The sequence below is a fragment of the Wasmannia auropunctata genome, unplaced genomic scaffold, assembly GCF_000956235.1.
Source record: "Wasmannia auropunctata unplaced genomic scaffold, wasmannia.A_1.0 LD335634.1, whole genome shotgun sequence".
Lineage (NCBI taxonomy): Eukaryota > Metazoa > Arthropoda > Insecta > Hymenoptera > Formicidae > Wasmannia > Wasmannia auropunctata.
This window is the reverse complement of record NW_012027256.1, coordinates 1,246,534-1,270,570: the sequence shown is the minus strand read 5'-3', so window position 1 is coordinate 1,270,570 and position 24,037 is coordinate 1,246,534. Positions and strand designations below refer to the sequence as shown.

Genomic DNA, 24,037 nt, shown 5'->3' with positions numbered 1-24,037 from the left:
GACCGCGCCACGCTGAATGCGATGCACATCCGCGTCGCCGCTTATTATCTATCATTCGCCCGCGTTTGTTGCATTAATTGTCGTTTTGGAATTACGATTAACCGTTCACGGTTACCGTTCCAAGGTAGAGGACGGGACGCAGGCTTCTCAAGTGCGTGCCTAGCTGACTCGCGTCGATGCGCGTCGCCCGAACACGCATCGCGCGCGTGAAGCTTAATAACGCGCGACATCGATAATAAATGAAAGTCGACTCAACAAATGAGTTTGTAAGAAATTTACATGAACGTGAGTTTAGACGAAGTTAATAACTGAATAAATGGCTTATCGTAATTTTGTAGTTTTTGTTTAAAGAAATTCGAAAGAAAAAATATCGTGTGTTTATTCTAATTTATTTGTTATTAGAGAAAAATTGTCGATATCGACATAGATTTCTTAAAACAGTCACTTATTTCTCGTTAACCAAACATTGTACTTCATTAATACTGATAAAAGCATGATCTGTTTAGATGATTAAAAGAGATAATAATTCGTATATTTGTGACTTGTACTCTATAAAACTAGCTAAAAACAAATTCTTTAGTTGCGAAAATAACACTTACAATTTTGCAAATTGTAATTTAAATAATATTGGACATATTATCGGTAATATTAGATTGTTTTACATGTTTTACATAGTTTTCTAAAACTATTCTAAAACTGTTTTTCTCTTTCTCATATTTTTTATATTTCTTTTCTTTTAACTATTTTATTTATTTTTTTTTACATTTATTATTTTTGTCGATTTTGGAGTCCATTTTGTCAGACGCTCATTTTTTTTATCTTAAAAATGTTAAAAATTGCAAAATTCCAAACAGTATTATAAAAAATTATCATACTTATTATCTGATGGAAGACACTTTCTAGTTTATATTTATATTTTTGAAGTTTTATTTTTAGCTTTTGTTAAAGAAAAGAAATGTAATCCAAACATAAAGTATGGTATGATATCGGCGACCTTCCTCTACCTTAAATAATTTTTATTGTTAATTTACTGCTATTGTTTTCTCTGCATTGTTTATTACTAGTTTATAATTACTATTACTATTTGCTTGGAGCTGTCTCTCTCGCGGAGAGCAATTTTGGAATTTTCGTACTTTCGAAACAATTCTCGTATGCATAAGAACGTACGTTTGAAATTACACGCTTGAAATTACACACTGCGGTAATAGAATTGTCTACATTTAAATCTACGGAATGTGCGAGTCCCGCGGTCGGTGTCGGACAGAGAGTAGCAAGCACGGTTGAGGGACACTGCGTCAATAGCAGAAGAAGACGTATTCTCCCGGCGCGGAGGCGCGTCTCTAAGCGCGCGAGGAGCGTTTTCCAGGGCGAGTTACCAGTTTAATCTTCTATATAAAGGACCTATGTTTGTGTGTGTGTGTGTGTGTGTGTGTGCTGCTTTTAACCGCACACTGCTGCCGGTTGCCAGCCGCGAGCACTGGCGAACGAGCAGGTCGTAGAGCAGGTAGCCAGGTGCACGATACGACGCAGGATAAGAAGGAAGAGACTACAAGGAGTCGCTCAGCGTGGGGAACGGGGGAGAGAAAGAGAGAGAGAGAGGGGGGGGGAGGGGCGGGAACGCGTGAAACGAAGTTGTGGACATGAAATTCCTAGACTAGAATTCACAGGAATGTGAGTCTCGCGGATGGAAGATACGGGTTGACAATGGACTTCGTCAACGTTCAGTCATCTGTGTCGACACAGATAGACTTTAACGATCCCGGTCCCCGAGATTTTTTTCCTCGTCCCTTTTATATTGTCAACGGAACGCGTAAGAGCACCAGGAATTCGACCGCTCGAATGCAACGGAAACCGCAATGGGTTTTCGGCTTTCTCCAAAGTCGCGCAATCGATCGTGCGCCCGTCTTACGTCTTTACGCTCGGCTCGCATTCGCAGGAGGATGAGGCCAAAACTTTCTCCGATCGCGCTTATATACAGGATAACGCCTTCTCCCTTTTTGCCGCCGCGGTCATAAATTTTCGTATTTAATTCGCAAATCTTCTTAACTTCGATTCGTAAAGTCCCGGGCCCCCGAAGATTCACAAACATGTTTTTAAGAAGCGTGTTTTGCGTATTATTATTTTTTCTTTTTTATGCCAGCGTCTTGCACACGCTGTTGCAATTATTACGACGTGAATTTTGTAGGCGATATTCCAATTATCGTTGTAGGGAAATAAAGGAGGTTAAGGGTCTGCTTAAGACCGCACAAGTGCGAACTCGGTCACAATGCAGATTCGGTCGATATGCTCCTTAATGTTTAGAACTACTTGTTTGCAGAATCATATTGTCGATCATGTCCGATCATTACTAAATTCTCAAACTTCTTAACTTAACTTACAAGATAAGAAAAAATTAAATTTATCAACAGACTCTCATAAAAAAATGATTGTTACACAGTAAAAAACATTTTGTATTTATATTGGAAACGGTCCATTCACGTTAAAATTTTGTGTCGAATTTTTAACAAATTTGCTTGTTAAATTAACATAATGTAATTATGTTATTTTTTTCGATTGTATTGAACTTGAGAATTATTAAAAATATAAGTTCAGATTTATAAATTAAAAATTATTAAAAATTATTAAAGAATTATTAAAAATAACTTTACAAAGTTTCTGAGATACATCTTGCAATTTCCAACATTTTTCAACGTTCGTTTTGATATCTCGGTGCTAGCCTTTCGAGCCGATCGGCGCATTCGATTTGACGTAGGTAGACGATCGCGATGCTCTTTTTATCGTTCATCACGGCGATTCGTCGTTTCTGACGGGAACGCAGCCGTGTTCTTGAACGATGGTGGTACGCAATATACGATGCGTAGTTTCGATTATTCCCGGAGCGGCTCGCGAAAGCACTCGCGCGATGGACCGCGCCGCATATCTCGTAATTGCGAAGCTGCAACGCTTCAAAACGAAGATGGAAACGTTGCGGCCTGCACCGACCTAACGATCCGATGCCCGCGAGTGTGCCTGTAATTAGCGTCTCGATTAGTCGGCTATGTGTGCCGGGATCGGCGCCTCGCGACGGGCAACGGGGGAGAGAGAGAGAGAGAAAAGAGAGGATGAGAGAAAGATCTTGCGTCGGGAAGTTGAAAAATAAATCAAACTCGTTCTGATTGCCAGGCGAGTCAGGCGTTTATGGTAACGATTTCCGAGCGGGTCTTTAACTACTTATCGCAAAACATTGGGCAAAGCAAAGCAGAAAGCTCTTCATCCTATTAATATCATCCAATATAATAAAAATATTGACAGTTTTTATTTAAAAAATTTCGAATTAATAAACGAAATGAAAAAAACATTAAATTAAACAAACAATTAATATGAGATAACGCCAACATTAAATTAAAATTCAATTTTTGAGAAATTGATTGAAGTTGACACCTCGTCTTTTTGCACCACAAATTTTGATGCAATTTTATTTGTACCCGCGATAGTATTACAGTTTCTAGTTACAACAATATACAGTTTCGCCGAATTAGTTAAAAAAACATTTTGACATTTTGAAAATCGATACCCAACTCCCTACCCCTGACTCCCAACACCTCGCTATTGAACGCGAATCCTTTATATGTGTTTTAAATATTGTGGTCTTTTTAGAAAAAAATGTTAAATAGAAAAATGTAATTAATTTAAGATGCGTCATCTCCATCGAGGATAAGGTTCTTTTATCTTATGCAACATGATCAATTGCGAAATTAACTTAAAAATTAATAGGTCTGTTACTTTTTACTTACTTTGAATATTCGAATCTTTGAAGTTAACTTTGACCTTTCGAAGTTTAAGGTGCCTTCGAAGCTTCGAAGTTTCGAAGATTTTAATGCTCGAAACCTTTGAAGCAAATCACCAGCCCTAAAAATTAAAGTAAGATGAAATCTTAGTCTTGAATCAACTCGTATCGCACGCGGAAATGACTCCCTAGATCCTCCTTTCCGATATTTATATTGTACATACGAAGCGACAGATGTCTCCATTATGGGACGTCTTGCGAGAAGAAACCCTCATTAAGAAGCCTCGATCGCGGAATAAGTCATCGTCGGGGGCTGCTTATGGTCGCGCGTGGCGCATAAACAACCTAAGGAGAGCGTCCAATGCTCGCAGTCTATCTCGTTGCGATCTCGTTGCGCGCCGACCGTTTTATTCCGCGACGGTACAATGGTACACCGAGAGATACGTACATCCGCGTGCCTCTCTCTCGTATAGGATGGGAATAATGGCATTGTTCCCCACAGCTGAGAAGTGTAATAGCGCTCGCGCGTATATAGCGCTATGCAGATGCCCGTCCCGCATAATCGGCGTATTTGACACCCACGTACGCGGCCGGATGAAGAAGAACCGGAAGGGATCGGCGAGCGCGACGCCCAGAGACCCCCGCGGAATTTACGGCGCGCCGTCGCGAGAATGACCGCCGTTATAAATCAGCTTCGCTCTGTCCGCGATTCGCCGATTCGCGATACGATCTCTCCTCGGGATCGGCGAAATAGAGAATTAGGCGTTGGTTTTCTCTCAAAATTTGTTGGGTCTTCAACGCGTCCACGTAATTCCGCGTACATCATCATCATCATCATCATCGTCGTTGTCGTCATCATTGTATCGTGATCGTGAGATCATGCGTCACAGTGTAAGAACCGTCTCAAGAAGCATGACGTAACGTTTCTCGAGCGAGAGAAAAGAAATCGGGGTGTTGCGCGTTCGTTCAAGCGCCCGAATGTTCCCATCGTCGCGTCGCTTCGATTCACTTCATCGTGCCCGTAATTAACTTCTTAACCGGTCGGAGTCTTATGTAAACCGCGTTATACCCGTCCGATGTAATTAGTTACCGAATTGATAATTACTCGCCAAAACGGCTCGTTATTATCGCTGACACAAACATGCTCCTGCAATTTTTTTCTCTCTTCCCTCTCCGCGAGTCTCATTTTTTTTCTTGACGAAAGCTAGACCTTCGAGAAGCGTACGTGTGGCCTTCCGTTTCATTAAACCTCCATCAATGTATAATGATTTATGAAGTAAAATCTGTCTGGTTGTAAATATTTTTATGACGTATGAAAGAAAGTACAGAATTGATTTGTAACTTGCTTTTTTAATGTTCTCTTTTCAATGTCCTCGTAATTGCTCGCGACATTTTCTTAATTGCAAAGGTAGTCGTAGTACTTGGAGTTAATTTTATATCATACACGGAAAAAAAATTGCTATGGATGTTACAACAATATTCTCTATGTTTGGAAAAGAAATGTGAACTTAAGTCATATTGATGTTGATTACATGATATACATCTGGTTGAGGTATGCTCATCAGTACGGTTCTCACAACCGTAGTGCTTAGGATAAATAAACATTCGATTAGAATATCCTCATATATGTGGTTGCCTCAACTAAAGCATTATTGTTATCTTTCTAATATTTGCACAAGAAACAGTATTATTGAGAGAGATATGATAGTTGCACAACATTGAGACTGAGAGTTCAGTTAAATATATTTTATTTCTTTTGTACATGAGATTTTTTGCTAACCATTACATTAAAACATTTTTTTCCCTCTCTTTCATTTACGAATATTTAGATAAAAATAGATAACATACATTTTTTATTATAAGAATTTATAAAATTAGAGCAATCATGATAGCAGTCTGTCAGACCGATATTAGCGTTAGTGTGATTTTTTTGGATGTAGGGTTTAAAGGTTAACTATATAAGTCATTTTCAAAATATTTTAGTTCCTACAACCCTTTGAATTGATGGGCGAAAATTATCACAATTATTATGTTGTGGCAATAGTAATTTTTTTTCCGTGTACATGTACTTGTAATCATCAGCTATATATATATTTATATCTTTCTTTTGAGAATTGAAATCTTCTTTCCTTGAAAGGGACAATGATGTCTTTCGCGCGTGTCTCTCGTTAAACGTAGCAGCGCAAACCCCTTGCACAAACCTGTCGTCCCGACCGTGAGACCGGGCGGCACCTCTCGGGAAGCGGACGGAGGGGAGAGAGAGGAAGATTAAGAAACGACGCGGGTCGGAGATAATTAAAAGTCGGCTCGTAAACGCGGTAGGTGCAGCGGTTTTTGCGAAACCGCCGCGCCATCGTTAAATTTTGCCGAACTTTGGGGCAGAGACGCATGCCGGCGGTGCGTAACGCGAGACGCGCCGCCGCGCCGCGCCGTCCGTGATGCACCGCCTTTGCTTAATTATACTTGTATACGTTATACCTGTGCCAGCGTTGGGCTTTCGCAATGCCTCACCCACCTTCGTAACGAGCAACGACGATTAATTATATCGATGTAATTTTAGCAGCGAAGACCGAGCGCGACGAACTCATTCCCCCCCCTTGCTTCGCCAATTAGCCAAGCGACGAGAAGACCCCCGCAATCGTTGCATCCCTCTCCCCCCCCCCCGACGATATACATATATATACTTACTTTCGTCCTGCAGCGTCGCTCAAATTCGGCTTAATTAAGTCGATTTCCTCGGAGGAAGTCAGGGAGACACGCCGAGCGGGAGATCCGATTATCGTGCGGCATCCCGTTTCATGTTTCCTCACTGACACATTACTTTCGTGCGTGCAAGCGTGTCTGCACGCATACGCACTCTGCATGCGCTCTGCTTATGTCGTGCAAATGAGAGTTAATGTGTGCAAACTAATTCGATTTATAATTATTTTTTTTACTGTTAAATATCGTAATGTGAAAAGTGAATGTATATAAATTTTAAGTGATCTTGGAAGGAAAAAGGTCGAAAACAAAAATTGCATGTAAACCGAAGAAAGGTCTTTTAAAATAAAAAAAGGGGGAATTTCCATTTAGTTTGTAACAAACCTGATTTTGTAATTTCGTTTCTTTTAAAAGAATTATAAATTTAAGCTATTATTCGTTTTACAGTTATAATTGCTTTCTTTTTTGTACAAAATGAAAGAAAGTAGCATAAAATAGTGACAATCTATATAATCTACAGGAAATATTAACCGTTGCTCCGATAAAAAAAATATTTAATACAATCGAGCAGCCGGCAAAGCGCAAGAGATATTTGCGTGGGGGGGGGATTCAGTTACCGTCCCGGGGCTAAGGTTCCGTTCGAGAAAAGCGGAAGTATTACCCGAGGTTCTCACACGCGGCGAAACGATCAACGACGATTGCGTTCCCTCAGCATTCCCAGGCGAGACGCATCGGGCGTTCGTTTCGTCCGAGGGAAGATTCGAGATTACGTTATTGCGCCCATGCCAAACGTGACGGAAACGCGCAGCGATGCGTCGAAGTGTATAAATTCGACGCGGCCTCTCAAGCCGGACGCTTCCATGCCGCAGCGATAGAGATATAGCCCGTCGAAACGTCCCCCGTATAATTATCGCCCATCGTGCTAACGTAATTATCAGTTAACGCACCGGCGAGGAGAGAAAAAAGAGGAACGAGCCAATATAAGGGACGAGATGTTTCGCGCGGCTCGTTCCGTTCGGTACCGCGAGAATCTAATGAAACGATGGAAATAATGGCCGATCTGTGAAGGCCTCGCCTTTACGAACGATTCAATTTTCCAGCGGCGTCCGTCTTTCCGACTTCCGGCACCGTAAAGCATCGGCGACGGCGCGGCGCGGCGCGGCGCGGCGCGCCAGCTTTTCGCGCGCGAGGCAGCGGCGGGACGCGATTTCGATTTTAACGCGCGCGTTCATTACGCGCCGAACCGCTATTACCCTCCCCCCCTCCCCCTCTACCCGCTCGTCCTGCTCGGAGCAACGAGGCAAAACCGATATCGCGGCGATTTATAACCCGACGCTGTATAACCGATCGCCCTGTGAAATCCCGCGCGTGCATCTCTCCGTGCGCGCGAGATAATTGATTTTCTCGCGCCCGGATTCACCGCGAACGTCCGTGCCTTTCATGGCGGATTTCGCACGGGGCATCAAAAGGCGCTTATCTGCGCGAAGCACGAAGACGGGGAGCACGTGTATCAGGGGCGTATATTTCGCTGAGCGTTTCAACATTCCAGATATCGGGAGAAACAACATCACGATCACGATTTAGGAAGGCTGACGCAATTTTCTGTCCGCGGAAATCTCGAAACGTTCCGCGGATTAAGCGGCGTTAGGTCGATTATCTTCTCGGATCGACGAGCACGTATATACGCGAGTGAGAAAAAGCGTGCCCTGACTACGGCATCGACCGTACGAGCGACCACCTTGCGCTCCGGTAATCAATGTGGCGCAACGTAACGCGACATTTAATAATCGTGCCGATAGATCGGCGAACGTTGCTCCGCGTAACCGTTCGCTCCCGCGAACGAAATGTATCGGTTATCGATACACCGTTATCGGCGCGCACGATCGCGGCTCGCGGCGGGGACGACGAGGATAGAAACGCACGCGTGCGCACGCGGGGATGAAAGAAAAGGAACGATTTTATTTCGCGCTTGATTTGTGGCCGCGTATAAATTAATGAGAATTCAGTAGTCGACCGTAACGAGCTCGGTGAATCAGAATCCGGGGCGGCCACGACCGTGGTTGACTATCGCGGGGCATGGATATTCGACGAAGACGACGAGACCGAAGATCGGCCGGATGAGGCTGAATCGATCAAGGAAGAACCGAGCGGGGCTCCTAATTCCGGCCCGTGATTCACGGAGCTCCTCGAGGATGCGCGATTATTCGCGAGTACCCGGAGCCGGAAGGCGCTTCATCCTCCCTCCCTCTCTCCCTCCTCCCTCTCTCACTCTGTCTCTTTCTTTGCGGTAAAATTAACTTGCCTTCGATGGTCGAGCTCGATTCGACCGAGATAAGGGACGGTAAACCATGAACGGTCCGTTCATCGACGTTCACCGGCGATCGTATCCGCTCGTAACGCGCAGTTTTCGTGTGTATGTAGGTGTACGCGTACACGCACTAATAAATAAATCGACAAGAGCGTATTCGCGATTCAGCCCCGATATCCCCCGATTCACCGTTGTGACCGACGTGCAGCGGGGCGCGATAATGGTGCCCGGTAGATACACTTTCAACGTGCTCTCGAGTTTTTTCTCTTCTCCGTATCTTTGCCTTCCATCGGTTCTCCGATGGCGAGACAAAAGAGCTTTGAGAAAGAATTTCTCTTCTGCGGGGCACATTTACGAATGAAATTTTTAAAAATTCCATTCAAAGATTAATTTTTGCTAAACAATTCATTGCGAGAAATCTGCTCTAATTGTAAGTTTATTGGATGTTATTGAACTATTAATGAAGTATTATTTATTGAATTATTATTGAACTATTAATACACTTTTGAGCACAATGGTTGACTTATTAAGTGAATATCAGATTATATACGTTACTAAAGCATTTTTATGACATTAGAGAGACTCTATCATATTTTTTCCTTTGGAGAAAATTAAAAGACTTTTCAGTTTTGGCACAAAGCCGCTCGTCCTCTTTTATAGAAAAAGCTATGCCCTTAAATGTTAAAAGCGTGACCAGAGAGAGAGAGAGAGAGAGAGAGAGAGAGAGAGAGAGAGAGAGAGAGAGAGAGAGAGAGAGCCTCCTCCGGATACCATTATTGCATCCATCTGCACTTCACCGGATGGATGTGGCTGTTGATGTTTATCTCTTGTGTTCCGGAGCGTTATTATTTTGCACGGTGCGATGCACCATTTAGCTTTTCTTTCTGCATCGGAAAGTAGGTACGAGCGAAAATGCGAGTACGACGAGTTCGCAACGTCACGCGCGCACGTTATACTCGCGCTGCGAATCGAAAACAAAAGTGCGATGACACTGCACGTCTCGCTGCAAGAGGTATTCGCTGAGCAAGTACGCAACAGTTGTACTTTCGGGTCACGGGGGCAAGGATGATCGGCGAGGTGAAATTTAATTTTTAACATTTCTATTACATTTTTTTATTAACTTAACTTTTAATTCAATTAATTTTATTATAAACTAACTTGTATCTTAACTAAGTTAAATTTTCAAGATTGTTAACTTTAACTCATCTTATTGTTAGTTAAAAAAATGTTAACTTATACCCAACCCTGATTATTTAATATCTTGAACACTTTAAGTATTATAATTGTGTAAAAGCAGTTCCGAATATTTACGATGTTGCTCTAAATTGGAAACGACAATGCGCTCTGGGGTACGCAGGAAGCGAAATGCGCGGGAAGTAATATGTTGCAATCGGGATCCCTTTTCGTTCCTATCAATTATCCTACCTTTTGTCGTACGCGACGTTTATTTAGTGCGGCTGGCGCGGTCGTGCACGAGGCGTACCGGTTATCGTAAGCCCTGTTATCGTTATCGGCATCATCCTGTATTCCTGCCCCGCGAAAACGAGAAGCCCTCATTCTTTTCAACCGGTGCGACTTTTACGGCGCCGCGCGCGCCCGCGTCCCGATCGGCTTACCGCCGTTTCCCGAGCGCTCCTTACACGCGCCGAGACGATACCATTAATACATGTAGTTGCGCATATTCTCGATATGTAAACTCGATCTAATCAGCATAACTAGCCCTCCGCAACGTTCCTAACGAGCTTCGTAAAATTCCCACCTTTTTCCCTGCCTCTCTCTCTCTCTCTCTCTTTTCTTCATCTTTCAATTTTCATTCCCATCCGGTCGTCCTCCTACTCTGAGGAGATCACCCGGAGCGAGGAACCCGAGAGTGCGCCCAATCCCCCCGATCTCTCTGGCGTTACAAAACTTTAAACCGTTCTGGAAAATCTCGTTATCTCGTTAGAGATACTGAACTGTACAACACTTAATGCGCGCCGGACACTCCGAGTAATTCTGCGAATTGAATCGACTGATAATCAAGTCATGCCCGAATGCATTGGTTCGTAGGACTCGCTAAGGTGAGATAAACGCTAAATCGATACACACACACACACACACACACGCGCGCGCGCGCGCGCACGTAAAACAGGCTTTTTCAAAAGAAACTAATTTAATATATTAGAATTGTATCAATTAATATGTTTTAATCGATATTATACCTTTCATTGCAAGCGCTATCGTAAAGGTTGCGAATATACGTGCAGAAATTTTTGTCGTTATCAGTGAAATCCAATCGAACCTACGAGACTTCGTTAATCCGTAACAGGATCTCTTACGCAGTTTACTGGACGCTTGAAAATATTATTAGAAATAAGAATATCGCGGGCACCTAAGTATTTCATATCTCGAAACAGCTCTACGTTTCACGTTTCCTAATTGTCTTTACGATAAAGCCACTTTTGTACTTCGAAGGATAATAGCATGACACACACGACCGCTGCGTTTTTCTGTTTCTCTCGCAATACCGCTCGGATTACGCCTCGTTAATGGAAGACGAGAATATCGTTTTGCGTGTCCCCCGAAAAGGCAACAGGAAGGACGATCGTCCACGACATCGCGATGCGAGGGATCGGTGAAAGTACGTTTAAAATGTGAAAGCCGGCAGCTAATTAATACTTCTCTTCGGCATTTATTTATTTCATTTGTTAATCGACGTAATCATCGAATGATAAATGACACGCTCAGGCGAAGTGCGTGCGTTGTGAGTGTGTCACCGCGACGCAAGACGACGACGACGACGCTAACGTCGTTTGCATTCGAAACGACGGAGACTTTCTAGTGTAGTTGCAAATGTCGTGGAAAAGACTCGAAATGTCTTTGCGTAACTTCACGGTTCGCTTCACGAATTTTCATCTGTCGCCGCGGTTCCGGGAGACTCCAAATATCACTGCACCTGCAGCTGATAACGGCTCGTAACCTGATCTCGCTCGCGAAAAAAAGATCGCGGGTCACTGCTCGTTTTCTGCTCATTTACTTTCACCGCGTTTCGCGTTTCCAGATTCGATACGGTTGCAGAAACTGCCGATAACTTATTATTAATATTCGTACAGGAGTCAAGTATTAATAGCTGGCAAATTATTACATAGTTGCAAGCTATTGTGCATAATCTCGTGATATTTACAATTTAAAAATATTTTTATTCTATGCTTCGAAAAAATTACGATAAAATTAGTTAAGCGTAAAATTTTATAATGAGGATGTAAAAGAGAAATAATTAAATTTATGAATGCGATGAATTACGATACTGACGATAGAAACTTCAAAGTTTCCTTTAACTCTTTTTTTCTCTTTTTCTAATTTGTAAAATAGAAAACAATTGTTAGATTAGAAAAGAGTGATGTAAATGTAAGTGGAATAATTTTTAACTGCAAAAATATAGGGAGTTTAGATATTTAAAAATACATTAACTTTGTAAGAAAAATTAATTGTAAGTCTAATGCCCATATCATTGCGATTGGTGATTGTATTTGCTTCTTGCTGATTGGTCAAGAGACGCAAACGCAGACGCAATTGCCAATTGCTAGTGTGATACAGACACATAAAGCTGATTCTACATTAATCGGATCGCAGCGTCGCAAACGATACAGTTGTGATTCAACTAGCTTCGAGCTAGCTTGACATTGATTGGATTGCAACGTTTGCAACGCTGCGATGCGACTAATGTAGAACGAGCTTAAGGAGAATGCGAATCGTAGATGTATCTTAAGATTTAAAAAATTGACCAACAATCGATTATTCTCACAGTCGACTGTGATCAATTAATTTCTTAAATTTTAAGTCTTAAAGACTCATGTTTGTAGACACCGCTTTATAGGATATCTACTTTATCCAAATTTGAAGCAAGTTATTTTTTTAACACTGTCATACTCAAAACTTAAAACTGGACCATCTATTGAATCTGTGTGATCGGAAAGTGCAGCCTTCAAAAGGGTCTGTTCTATAACGACTCTATTCTATTCTAATTCGAATTAAGATTCATACCCATGCATTCGCTGATCATAATGCACGCACATCACATCGTATTAATAATTAATACGAATTATTATACGTCACATTGAGCACGTAAAAACATTAATCCCAAATCTCAATTCCAATGGTCGAGTTTTCGTCGTTTGTACGTGCATAATATATCTTTCGCGATAACAGCTCCGGAGAATCGCTTTATAGCTGAGTCGACATTAATGCGTCATCGAATCGCGGATAGTAGTCGATTGGAAAACCGCTCTAACTACTGTGCGTTCGCACTTCGCACCTTGTTCCGCGCACGCGAATCGCCGGCGGCCGTTCTCATTAACGAGGCCTCGCATTATCGTCGAAGATTCTAAAGAGCTCGGCGTTTAGATCCCCCAAAGCCTGACTATATCGCGATCGCCTGCGGATTCATACACGTGACTAGCGCCGTGATGAAAGTCTTTGCCATTTTAATTGACTGATGGATGAGAAGCTGTGACTAGCACGCGCTGCCTGTTGGAAAAGATGACTAAACTATAGCCTTTATAATTTTATAATGAAGCGAGCCTCAAGTTATCATTGCTCAACTTCTATTTGCGATTGTATTTAGCCGAGATTCACAACATGATATGTTTCGAATCTTTTAAAAATACACTCTGCACAAAGCGAGCGCATGAAAGCAAAAGGAAGAAAATGTCTGTTTCAAGATTTAGCCATTTATTAACATCTTTATTAACACCTACTTCTCGACTTTGTCATATTGGGCTATTGCATAAATTTCTTACCATATATTATTTTGCATGCGGAAATACAATGCTATTTCAAATCGGTATTTTCAACTTCTTCATCCTCTCGGTTAACAAAATTGGTGATGGCATCCGTCGCAAATAAGCAGAATGGTGACTGGGAGTTTTTTGCGCCGCTCGATTCCCCTTTTCGTTTTGCACTCGAGAACTCGACGGAATAGCGAGAAATAAAAGGGTTGAAAAAAAGGAGCAACGATCATCAGTATAGCTCTGTATTTCGCTGCCGTTACATGTCATCTTCCCTCGAGGAAGGCCGCGTGACGCGAGACCCGACGTAGATTAGACGCGTCGTAGGGTGCAAGCCTCAATACGGCGAGCCTTTGTCCTCCGGTAGCAAGAAGTAGATCGTCACGTCACCCCGAGGCGTCCTCACGATCTCGCGGTGCCGGACAAGCTGCGTCGCGGCCAATCCGTACATCAGAGTGGGGATACCTGTGTGTCAGGCGTCGGACAAATGCGTAAGGAGGCAAGAAGTCAAGAAAGGGGGATTATCGCCAGCCATCGCATTGCTGAACCCGTTCGCCATGGCTAATTTCAGATCGGTAGAGCACTCAATGAGACAAGACGTTGACCGTGGAAGGACGTGGACTCGCGGCTCGTCGTCCCACGTTCCTTCTCGGCCGTCGGAAATTAAACCAAAATAAAATCGCGCGGTTCCTGTCGCGACACGACGCCTTGTTCCCCGATCGTCGCTTTAGATTGCGGACTGAATTCAATTAATCAAACAACGAGCTGTGAATTTACAGGCTCTCAGACACAGTCTCAGAAGTTTCTGATCTTGGCGGCAAAGGAGTTTCTCGCGGTGAATTTAGAGTCGGCGTTTTTTTTTTTCTAAGAACTTTTGTGATGCTGTCGTATTTTGTGGCGATATTAAAAACTTTGATTTCAAGCCTCGAAATTCTGAGAAAATAAGAATTTCTCTTAAAATTTATAATTAAAATAAATTCTTCGAATCAAATTAAATTCTGTTTCTTTCACGTTTAATTATCAACAAGTCAAAATTAATCGATACGTCTCGGCGCGTTTTGGTTAAAATAATAACCCTTAGATTTTAGCTCGAGGAATCTCGTTAGAATTAATATCGAGGATCCCGTGACATCTCGTGTTCGCGGTAATTATAGGATTTACGAGCTCGCCCGGTTTATCGCGTCCAACCGGGGCCGCGGCGTAAATGAGCAAGGCCGCTTTACCGAACGGCGGAGCTCTCTCTCTCTCTCTCTCTCCTTTTCTTCACGACGAGCGCTGTCTGTCCGCCGCCAACCTTACCAAGGTTCAATATCTTGATCGCCTTGAAGAATCTGTCCTCGCCACTGAGATCCTGCAGCGGCCTCTTGCTGCAGTGATACTTGACGTACGGGAAGCAGCCGGTCCTAAGTACGTGGTAATTGCTGCCGCCCGCCGGCCAATTGAAGTGTGACATTCCCTGCTGATCGTTCACCACGTCGGCGTAACGGACGAAGTACGAGGTCCAGGGGGGCTCGCCGGTTTGCAATAGGTAGCTCGTTAGGACCTGCGGATTGCATGGATATAGCCGCGCAATCAGCCCGTCGGGCCCGGCTTTGTGCGCGCTGACTGATCGAGGAAATATCCCTCCAGGGGGATCATCCCCGCGAGCACAAGCGGGACAAAGTCCCGCGACCGTTACATCCCGTTACGACGGACGTCTCTCTACCACGACGACGCGTCGACTCGTTAACACCGCCGTCAAGCGGTCCCGGGCCCTTCCGGCTTTCCGTGTGTGTATGGAAGAAATTAACCCGTCGCGCGCGAATGCGAATGTATCAAAAGAACGAGAGATTTTAAGAATCTAGGCATGCCACTCGGAAAAACGACCAGCCAGTATCGCTATAATGTCGTTTCTCAACGCACGATCATATTACTTGTATATTTGCCGTTTCACATTACCGCAGGACGGGATTAAATTGCACCGGCGGGAGTAACTTTGCACCACCGTAAAGTAAGATTCTAGAATTATCCGATGTTTGAAAAAAAGAAGAAGGAGAGAACGAATTGCAATGGATACTCTGTGAAAATTTGAATTTATGAAATTACGTAACAGTTTTGTTACAAAAGTTTCTATTGCGGCACAGATTAAAACAACTTTTAAATAAGTATAATAACATGGAACGCGAAGAGATTATATCTACGTAATAAATACCTGTCCAAGTGAACTGCATGTCGATCTTACGGGCAAAAGAATGCTGAGTTAAAACCGCGAGAATTAGCAATCTTTCCATATACATTTAGAAAAATAAAAATAGAAATAAAAGTATAAATCGAGTTGCCGCCTCTCCGGGTAGAGCTTACACCGCAAATCTGATTCGCAAGACGCGGTGAGAACGTTCGGAGAATATAATCTGCAATTTGTGCAGTCACTCGGTGGCGATATACAATATGTTCGAAACGATGAATTCACGGGGGCCTGTTCGACTGGGAAGATTTCGCGAGTTTTATCACGGCCGCGCGATCGCGCGGGGCCGCGGGAATGGAGACACGAAGTGTAACACGAGCGTGTATTGTTACGTAAGAAAATGTCCGGGGAAAGTGCGCACGGTGCCCGCGCGGTGAGAAAAGATCTCCTTCGAATCGATAAAAAAAACACACACGCTTGTACACGACGCGTGAGATAATTAGGGGAGCGGCCGAATTAATTCATGAGAAACTGAGAGGCACACTAACCTCTGACGCCAACGGTTTCTTCTTCTTCTTCTTCTGGAATATCTTCGTCCACAGATTAGCATATCTCGTGGTGAACAGTGCTTTCCGTACGATGTGCGAGTGGACGATTATGCGTGATTGCATTTCAATCCTTCTGCGCGATCTATGTTGATCTGAAAATTTTACAAAAATTTATTTTATTAGATTCATTAAAGTAAGTATTCTTTTTAATTAAAGATCATAGATAAATAAAAGCGAATTAATGTGTATATGAAAGCGTATATTTATCGAGTACTATAATTACGGGGTTTATTATAAGAAACTTATTAAATTTAATAATTGTAAATATTTGAAAGTAATTAATGTTATAAGAAAGAATTCGATAAAATATTTTTATTAACATTATCAACATTATGAGGGCTGTGACAACAATTAAAAATTATATCAGAAGTCTAAAAGAAAAGAATTTTTACAATATTTTTCTATAAATACAGTTGTGAAGGTCTCAATGATTTTTACACCATTAAATGTAAAGAGAGATTTAGTTATATAATTAAGCTTTATAAAAATTGAGTTAAAAATTCAAAAATTTTATTTTCTTTAGTAATATTACTTTAATAGAAGTATCGAACAATTTAACGCGAAGGATAAAGAAGTTATGAGGAAGAATGAGTAAAATTGTTGTCATCGAAAGAAAACAGCCACTCGCGTCAGTCTAAGGCTATGCGGTTGAAGAGAGGCGGCGACGCCTTCCAGGAGAGTCCGCGCATAAATAGACGATGATAGAAGTAATCACATCGTATACTCAATAGTATCGCTTATCGACCCGCCGGCTAGGAATTCGTCACGGTACGTGTCGCCGCGCGTTCTGCCTTTCTAAAATAAACGCAGCGCGCAGGAGAGTCGCTCGAAATGTCAAGGTTAACGAGGTTCAGTACGATCGCACGGTGGAGGTGCGCGCGATCGTGTGTCCCGCGGTGTAAGCGTTAACGTTTCTGTCTTTTACGCGTGTTCGCGTCAGTGCGGAATGAGTAACAACGTAATTGATGGCGCGCGCGCGTCAACGTACTTTTGCACATCAGCGCAGTGCGGTGAATTCGCCGCTGATATGCGGTTCTGATTGCTTCATCGAGGTAGTCCACAAAGTTCCAGGAATACCATGAGCGATGGTGTCGTAATTGTGCGAAGTCGGATTACTTACCCGTTGATGCGCTCGACGCGTCGCGCATTCGTCGTTTGAAAAAGTACGGTTTTCATATCGTCAATTTTTATCAACAATTGCGTGTCTCTTATATAGCGAAATAAAGAAATACTGGTCGCATCGCGGAACGTTGTTCGGCAAAATGCAATCGAGATCTTCGCACACTTATTCTATAAGTAGCGATAGAAAGTGGATACTTTCTACTGGCCGATAATAGCCAGACAATCGGGAATCGTATAGCAGATTGAATCTCGCTCTCTTATTCGCGTTGCGAATTACGATGGGACGATAACCGTCTGATCTAATTCTTCCTATTATTGTTACACTAGCATTCGAAGGATCGCAAAGTCAATTTAAAGTTGTGCAGGCGCGTTCGCAGTATCTAATTACTACTTCCGTTATCGATATCAATCAAATGAGAGGTAATATACGTTTGTAACTAAGCTCTTGTCTTATCTTCCTTCGATGTTAATAATTCTGCGATTATCGCTAATAAATGTCTGTGCAGTAAGCAAGAATTACGAAAGTGAGCGAAAGTCTTGCTAATTGTAAGATTTTTCAGAGATTCTGGTTAATATTTTAAAATCTGCCGTACCTATACCACTGGTATATGCTCACTCTTTCACGCGTGCGCGAGATCTTCGTGCTGGCGAACAGATGGCTGCAGTCATTGGGCTGCAGTCGACGCCGCTTGCTTGAAGACTCCTGAGCTGGTACTTTACTTGGTATAAACGTCACAAATACCGACACTCGATTTAACGCGCGCGCGCGTTCTCGAACGAATGCAACGCATATAATTATTTTCTTCTGCGACTGGATAAAAATAGAGACGAAGACAAAGTATTACGCAGCATGTGCCTAGTGGTTACATAATCTGCGTGAACACGAAAGCCGTCACGAGCGCCGTCGTCGTTCAGTATCGATTCCGTATGGCGGTCTCTTTGAAAGGTTTTCTCCGTGTTTAATCTACTTTGGATCTTTCGTGTATTATTCGTATGGAAGATTGAAATCGAAGTGAGCGTAAAGTGCTAGAAAGTTATTTATTTGAACAATTACATGATTATTTTTCCCATCGTAACATTTATATACATGGACGTAGCTGAGGGGGCAGGGCAGATGAAACTGCCCTTCCCAAATCTCAAAGAAGAACAAAATTAATTACAAAAATTACATATTTACAGTATAATAAAGTAATTTCAAAATTCAAATGCCCGCCAACTATACAAATCTTGGCGCGAGATTAATTTTAGAAAAGAAGAATGAATCGGAGGAAATTGTATGGAAAGTTTTTTTGAGAATCCAAGACAGCTAATGTTATAAATTTAAGTTTCTCCAGTTTAATGAGTCAGTTTAAAATTTCAAGAGAAGAATAAAGTAAATTAGTAAATTAAATATATGTGACTTTGTGATTTACCTACCAGTAATTAATTAAAAATAATATTGTAAAACAAAATAAGTCTAATAGTACCACTCGACTATCCACTCTCCCTCCCGGAGTTCCAAAGTTTTAACTCTAATTTGACCCCTTCCTTCTTCTAACAAAATCCTGGCTATGTACGTTTATATGTACATATTATTTTTTTAAGAAACAATGTGAAAATCAAAATAAAGTATTATATATTAATTAAAACTTTCTTTTACTTAGAATACTTTAAGCCATGGACATTAATTGCGATTCGACGGAATGCGCGAGCGTGGTTCAGCTTCTTGCGTTTGAAGGATTCTTTTACATTTTAATTACTGTGTAATTTGTATTTGAAAAGATTAAAACGCGAGTCAACGTTACGACGGCTCAAGTTAATTTGTTGCCGTGCGTTTTATGTACCATTGTTATACTATCCCATAATTTTCGCGCGACAGGCGCGGCGGGTCCTCACTAAAGCGCAATTCCCTTCAATAGACCGTCCAATAATAGACCATTAGGAAACGCGGATGAGAGAAACCCCTATAAGCACTTCCAGGTGGTAAATATACCGCCGCGGCCTCGTGGCATGAGGTCAGACTGTCAAGCAGCAACCTTGACGGGCTATCATTCTCGACGAACTTGCGGTACATCTCGTTCCCTCATCCCCCGTCTCCGCGGATTCTTTTTCTCGTCCTGTCGGTGTTTACATCGGTCGTCGAGAGGCACTCTTCTCTTTAAGAGCGGCAAAACGATTTCGATACGACACTTTGATAAGCACGGTCGTAAATCATAGATAATGAACGATAAGAAAAAGTGCTTCTTTTTACCGCGAGAATAATAAAATACTTTGATATCTTTTGATTCTTGCTGAAGTACTTTACATTACTTTATGTTTAAAAAGAGAGTAGTATCCGAGAAAACTTTTTCCTAAACTTTAATTACACGGAGAAAATATTTTCTCTTAGAATTTCTTGAAAATCATGTAATCGTAGGACAACATTTTAAAGAATTTTATATGATTGTCTCTGATTTATTAATATCTAAACAATAAAATATAGAATAAGTATGATAAAATTTATCAGAAAATCACATAATTCAAAGAATTATGTGATTCACATAATTCTTCGAAATGCCATGTTGTCCTACGATCGTATGATTTTCAGAGTAAATTCTAAAAGAAAATTCTTAATGTTATGACTTCTTTATTTATCCATTCTATAAGCGTAGATGCTTGTAGCTACTTTTCTCGAGATTTATTTCTGTGTAAGTACTTGCAGGTACTTTTCTCGAAACTTATTTCCGAGGGGTCAACCACTACAAAAAAAAAAAGATTGCTAATTATAGCAATACAACACACTTTATTACTTTTGTATTGCTTTCGTATTGTCAGTAATATTGCCATCTATTATCTCACGTACTGCCATCTATTGCACAATATTGCCAGGTATTGCTCGAAATATTGCTATGTAGTATTGTATTACAATATTAGCAATATTAGCAATATATTCCCAAAGAAACATACACTGATTCCCATAGTGATTGACCCCTCGCTTATTTCTATAATCCATCGACCAAGTTTAGAAATAAGATTACGATTACTCTCGACGAGTTTTACTCAAAGGGCCCTCCTACTGTACGTTCTGCGTAATAATTTCACCATTTACGCGCGCGCGAGGCTTGCTCTCTTCTCATTTCCTCAACGAAAGTAATCTCCGACGTTGCTCCTCTGCCATCGTCGGCAGATATCGATTCGGAATGAACTAGTTACGCAGATTGCAGTCGCGCGTGCATTTGAAGGTCGGAGCATGCCTGACAATGCCCGGCGTTGCAACTTCCGCCGGGGTGTTGTGATTTATCGTGTCCTATCGCCGCCCGCGATTTACGCGTGACACGTTTAGCTGGCCAATTTGGAGTAACGCGCGCTCGCCTCGCAGTCACGACCCAGTTAACAGCGGCCGGTGTTCTCTCGACTATCAACGGTGACATTAACAAATGATAAATCTCGTTCATTTAGTTGTTGTTTCGGGACGGCTGGTAGAATGGCGAACCTGGAGAACGCGGGCGCTTCGCATAATAATCTTCGCGATCTTTCCCTCGTCGCCCGTTATATGATTCGGCCGGTATTGTGAATCGTTATCTTTGATGTACCCCTTTATGCATCGTGCTTTTGTAGGTGCATAACGTATCATTTTCATCGGGGATTTTTGATACACAGCCAGTGAAACTGTGCCAAGGGAATAATTATTTCACGAGAGTATCGCGTTTTTAGAATATTTCGCGCGTCCACTGCTCCATTTTCTTTCTTTTCTCGACGACGTTCTTACTTCGTTATTGATTCAACAAAACGACCACTTCAATATATGTATATAACGCGCTATGAATATTTAAGAATTCAAACTGTAAAAACGTTATCAGCCCTCTTTCGCGTCGTAAAGAAAATCCCGAGTACTCGTAATTCCGAGCCGCGGTAAGCGCGGTATCGTTACGTAAAACTGGTGATAGAGCCACTTTAAGTGAAAACCTTACCTCTTGCGGACGATAGCATCGTCATCGCGAGAGACGTCGCTTTCGTTCTGTTTTCAAATGAAATGCCACATCCCGGTGGCCGTATAACGCCGGCGAAATACACGCGCGCGAAATCCGGACTATTCCGCGCCCGCGCGGCGAGTCTTATCACTCCCCGCGCTCAGGATTCCCGTTCACGATCACTCTGTGCCCGCACCTCCGGTTGCCACGCCTAGCATCGTTTTCGCATACCGTCGCGACTTATACAGCACCCTATAAATTACGACCGTATTTCATTAACATCCACATATGTTTATTATAGCCGCGCTACGTGCCATTAACGTGCGCGAGCGACGACGGCGGGGGGAGGGGGAGGGGATATGCTTAAATCTAACAGTTTTTTTTTTCGATATTCCCATTGTCGAACAGCGAATTAACGCGTGTGCTAGAATTCCATCTAGAAATTCGCGTATTTTTGTAAAAAAAAATTTATAGCGAAGATTCTGAAATAATAATCCCATGTCTAATTGAGTTTCCATGCTGCGTCCCACGTGTCGTGGCGATAAATATTCAGATGCAGAAATATCGAGTAGCTCTCGAGCGGCAATATTGACGGTGACATAACGGCGCAGGGGAAAAAGGACGACGCCGAGCGGACGAGGATCCGCGCGCGCGAAGACGCCGTCACCATCAAATTGGATTACGTCGCCGTCGCCGCAATCCGGCCGACGCGCGACGCGAGCGTGCGCGCGAGAGACACGCAGGAAGCGCGCGTCTGCCCGCGGCGGGCAGCTGCGATTACATCGCGCTTAATCGACTAGAACGTCATAAAGGCACGCAGCGCGGCTTTTCTCCACCGAGATTCATTATCAGGCGACGCGTTCGCGAGGACGGGCGGAATGTTAATATAATATATTCACGTTCGCATACCGGACGTTTCAAAGGTGCAAAAACGTGTCGCTAACTAACTTAACTCTCGAGGGGGATGAAATCGCAGTCGGGTCCTAGAGTTAACCTCGGATCCGGCGGGAATTTTTTTGCGCAAAGCTCTAAGGAATCGTCGTCTGGGAATCTTTAAAGAAATCCAAAGTTTAAAAAGCTTCATTAGCCGTTACTTTAACTGTCGTTAGTAGAGACGGAGATTATTCCTTATGGAGGGTTTTCACACTCAGAGCTCCCGTGGCTGTGGAATTCCATACCTATTCGGGATATTTAAAAAAATATTTTAATTTTTAACAAATTTTAAGAAATTTTGAGTGATTTGACAAAAACAATATTAAGATTTATAACGGTATAAAGATTTATATTTGTAAAGAGAAAATATATGAAAAGAAATTAAATATAAAAGAATTTTTGTAGGAACTATATTTCGCACATATAATAAAAGAAATAAAATATTTGTGTTATTGAAACCACTACCTCTTTCCCGTTTGAATAATGTATTCCCCAGAAAAGTCAAAAGTCTCTATCCCTCGTTAGTTTGCCTTCCATAACTTTTGGAGAGGCTTATTACATTTAAAACACCCTGTATATATAATTATGTATTTGACACCTTTGACGTGAACTGCTATTCAATCCACGTATTTGCGACGATGACGAGGAAGTGCGAGCGAAATTCCTTACTGCAATAATCGTATGTCAAAGCGGAATAAATTTTTTATCCCGTCCCACGGCGTGGACGTCCAAACTCTCTTTGGTATAGTGTATTTTAAATGATCTCTCTCTCATGTAACGATAATGCCGTACATAATACGGTATAATACAATTTGCCCGTCGCTTCCTCGTCAACTATCTCCTCTGAAACTGCCAATACGATATTCATACTCTAGCGCACGCACGTCTTGCGCACGCGACCCGCATCTACGTTATACCTATGTATACGTGTCCCGCACGACGCGTGGATCGCAGGCGTAAAGATACGCGACGTCAGCACACATGCGTTTACACGCACGGGACACGCATGGGACAGGACGGAACGGGACCAACGGTGTGCGTTGGCTATTTCGACGCGCGCGAATCCTACGATTTCCGCGAGATAAACGATATAACGGCCGTTTCTCGCGCGCGCGCCGCGTCCTGTCGCGTCCGCGTCGCCGTCGCGTCTCGGACGACGACGACGACGACGACGACGATGCCCGCACCTTCATTATACGTGCGCGCACGTGTAATCACGCGGATTTTTTCCAGTCGCGGATGAACGCATATACGACGGCCTAACGGGATCCCTCGGCATTGGGCGTACGTCTCTCTACGCGTAAACACATCGTAGGATACCCGATCCGTTCCTTCGCACATCTACGTGCGTGATAAATTAGCCGGACAATATTTTCTAATTGTAATCCGTGAATACGAAGTTTTTCAACGGATAAAAAGGATCAGTAATTAAAGAATCGGGAGATGTGCAAAAACGCGAGCTAATCCAATACGCTTTGGCGCGTTCGAGTTTGAGTTTTTTAAATCTTTAGTGAATTCTATTCATCAAATCGCATTAAACGCAAATGCATTTACCAGAGTAATATGCCCAAGTGCATTGCGGAAGTAAGATAAATTTCTCCGAACTGAAGTCCGGATTTTAATTTAGCTGAACCGTTTCTCACGGTTTAGGGCGACGTTGTTGTTTGCACTTTCTCTCAATCGGTTCTTTTCTGTGCGAGACAGCTCGCGGCTCGCCTTAAACTCATTTATTATTATCTAA

General features: G+C 42.5%; 2 protein-coding genes across 7 annotated transcripts in view; one reads left to right on the top strand and one right to left on the bottom strand.

Annotated features, from left to right (window-relative positions):
* Positions 1-24,037, top strand: part of LOC105456563 (protocadherin-15) — a 111,169-nt gene that overhangs the window by 12,533 nt on the left and 74,599 nt on the right. The window lies entirely within an intron of this gene.
* LOC105456561 (uncharacterized protein C15orf61 homolog) overlaps positions 13,467-24,037 on the bottom strand; it is a 79,825-nt gene continuing 69,254 nt past the window's right edge. For 2 of the 6 annotated variants that reach the window (XM_011700699.1, XM_011700700.1), the window contains exons 2-4: positions 16,253-16,404; positions 14,840-15,083; positions 13,467-14,005 (exon numbers count right to left, since the gene is read on the bottom strand). In XM_011700699.1, the coding sequence (XP_011699001.1) occupies positions 13,878-14,005; positions 14,840-15,083; positions 16,253-16,375 (495 nt within the window). In that variant the 5' untranslated portion in view covers positions 16,376-16,404 and the 3' untranslated portion in view covers positions 13,467-13,877. The other 4 variants (XM_011700695.1, XM_011700697.1, XM_011700696.1 and 1 more) reach the window with 4 other exon arrangements.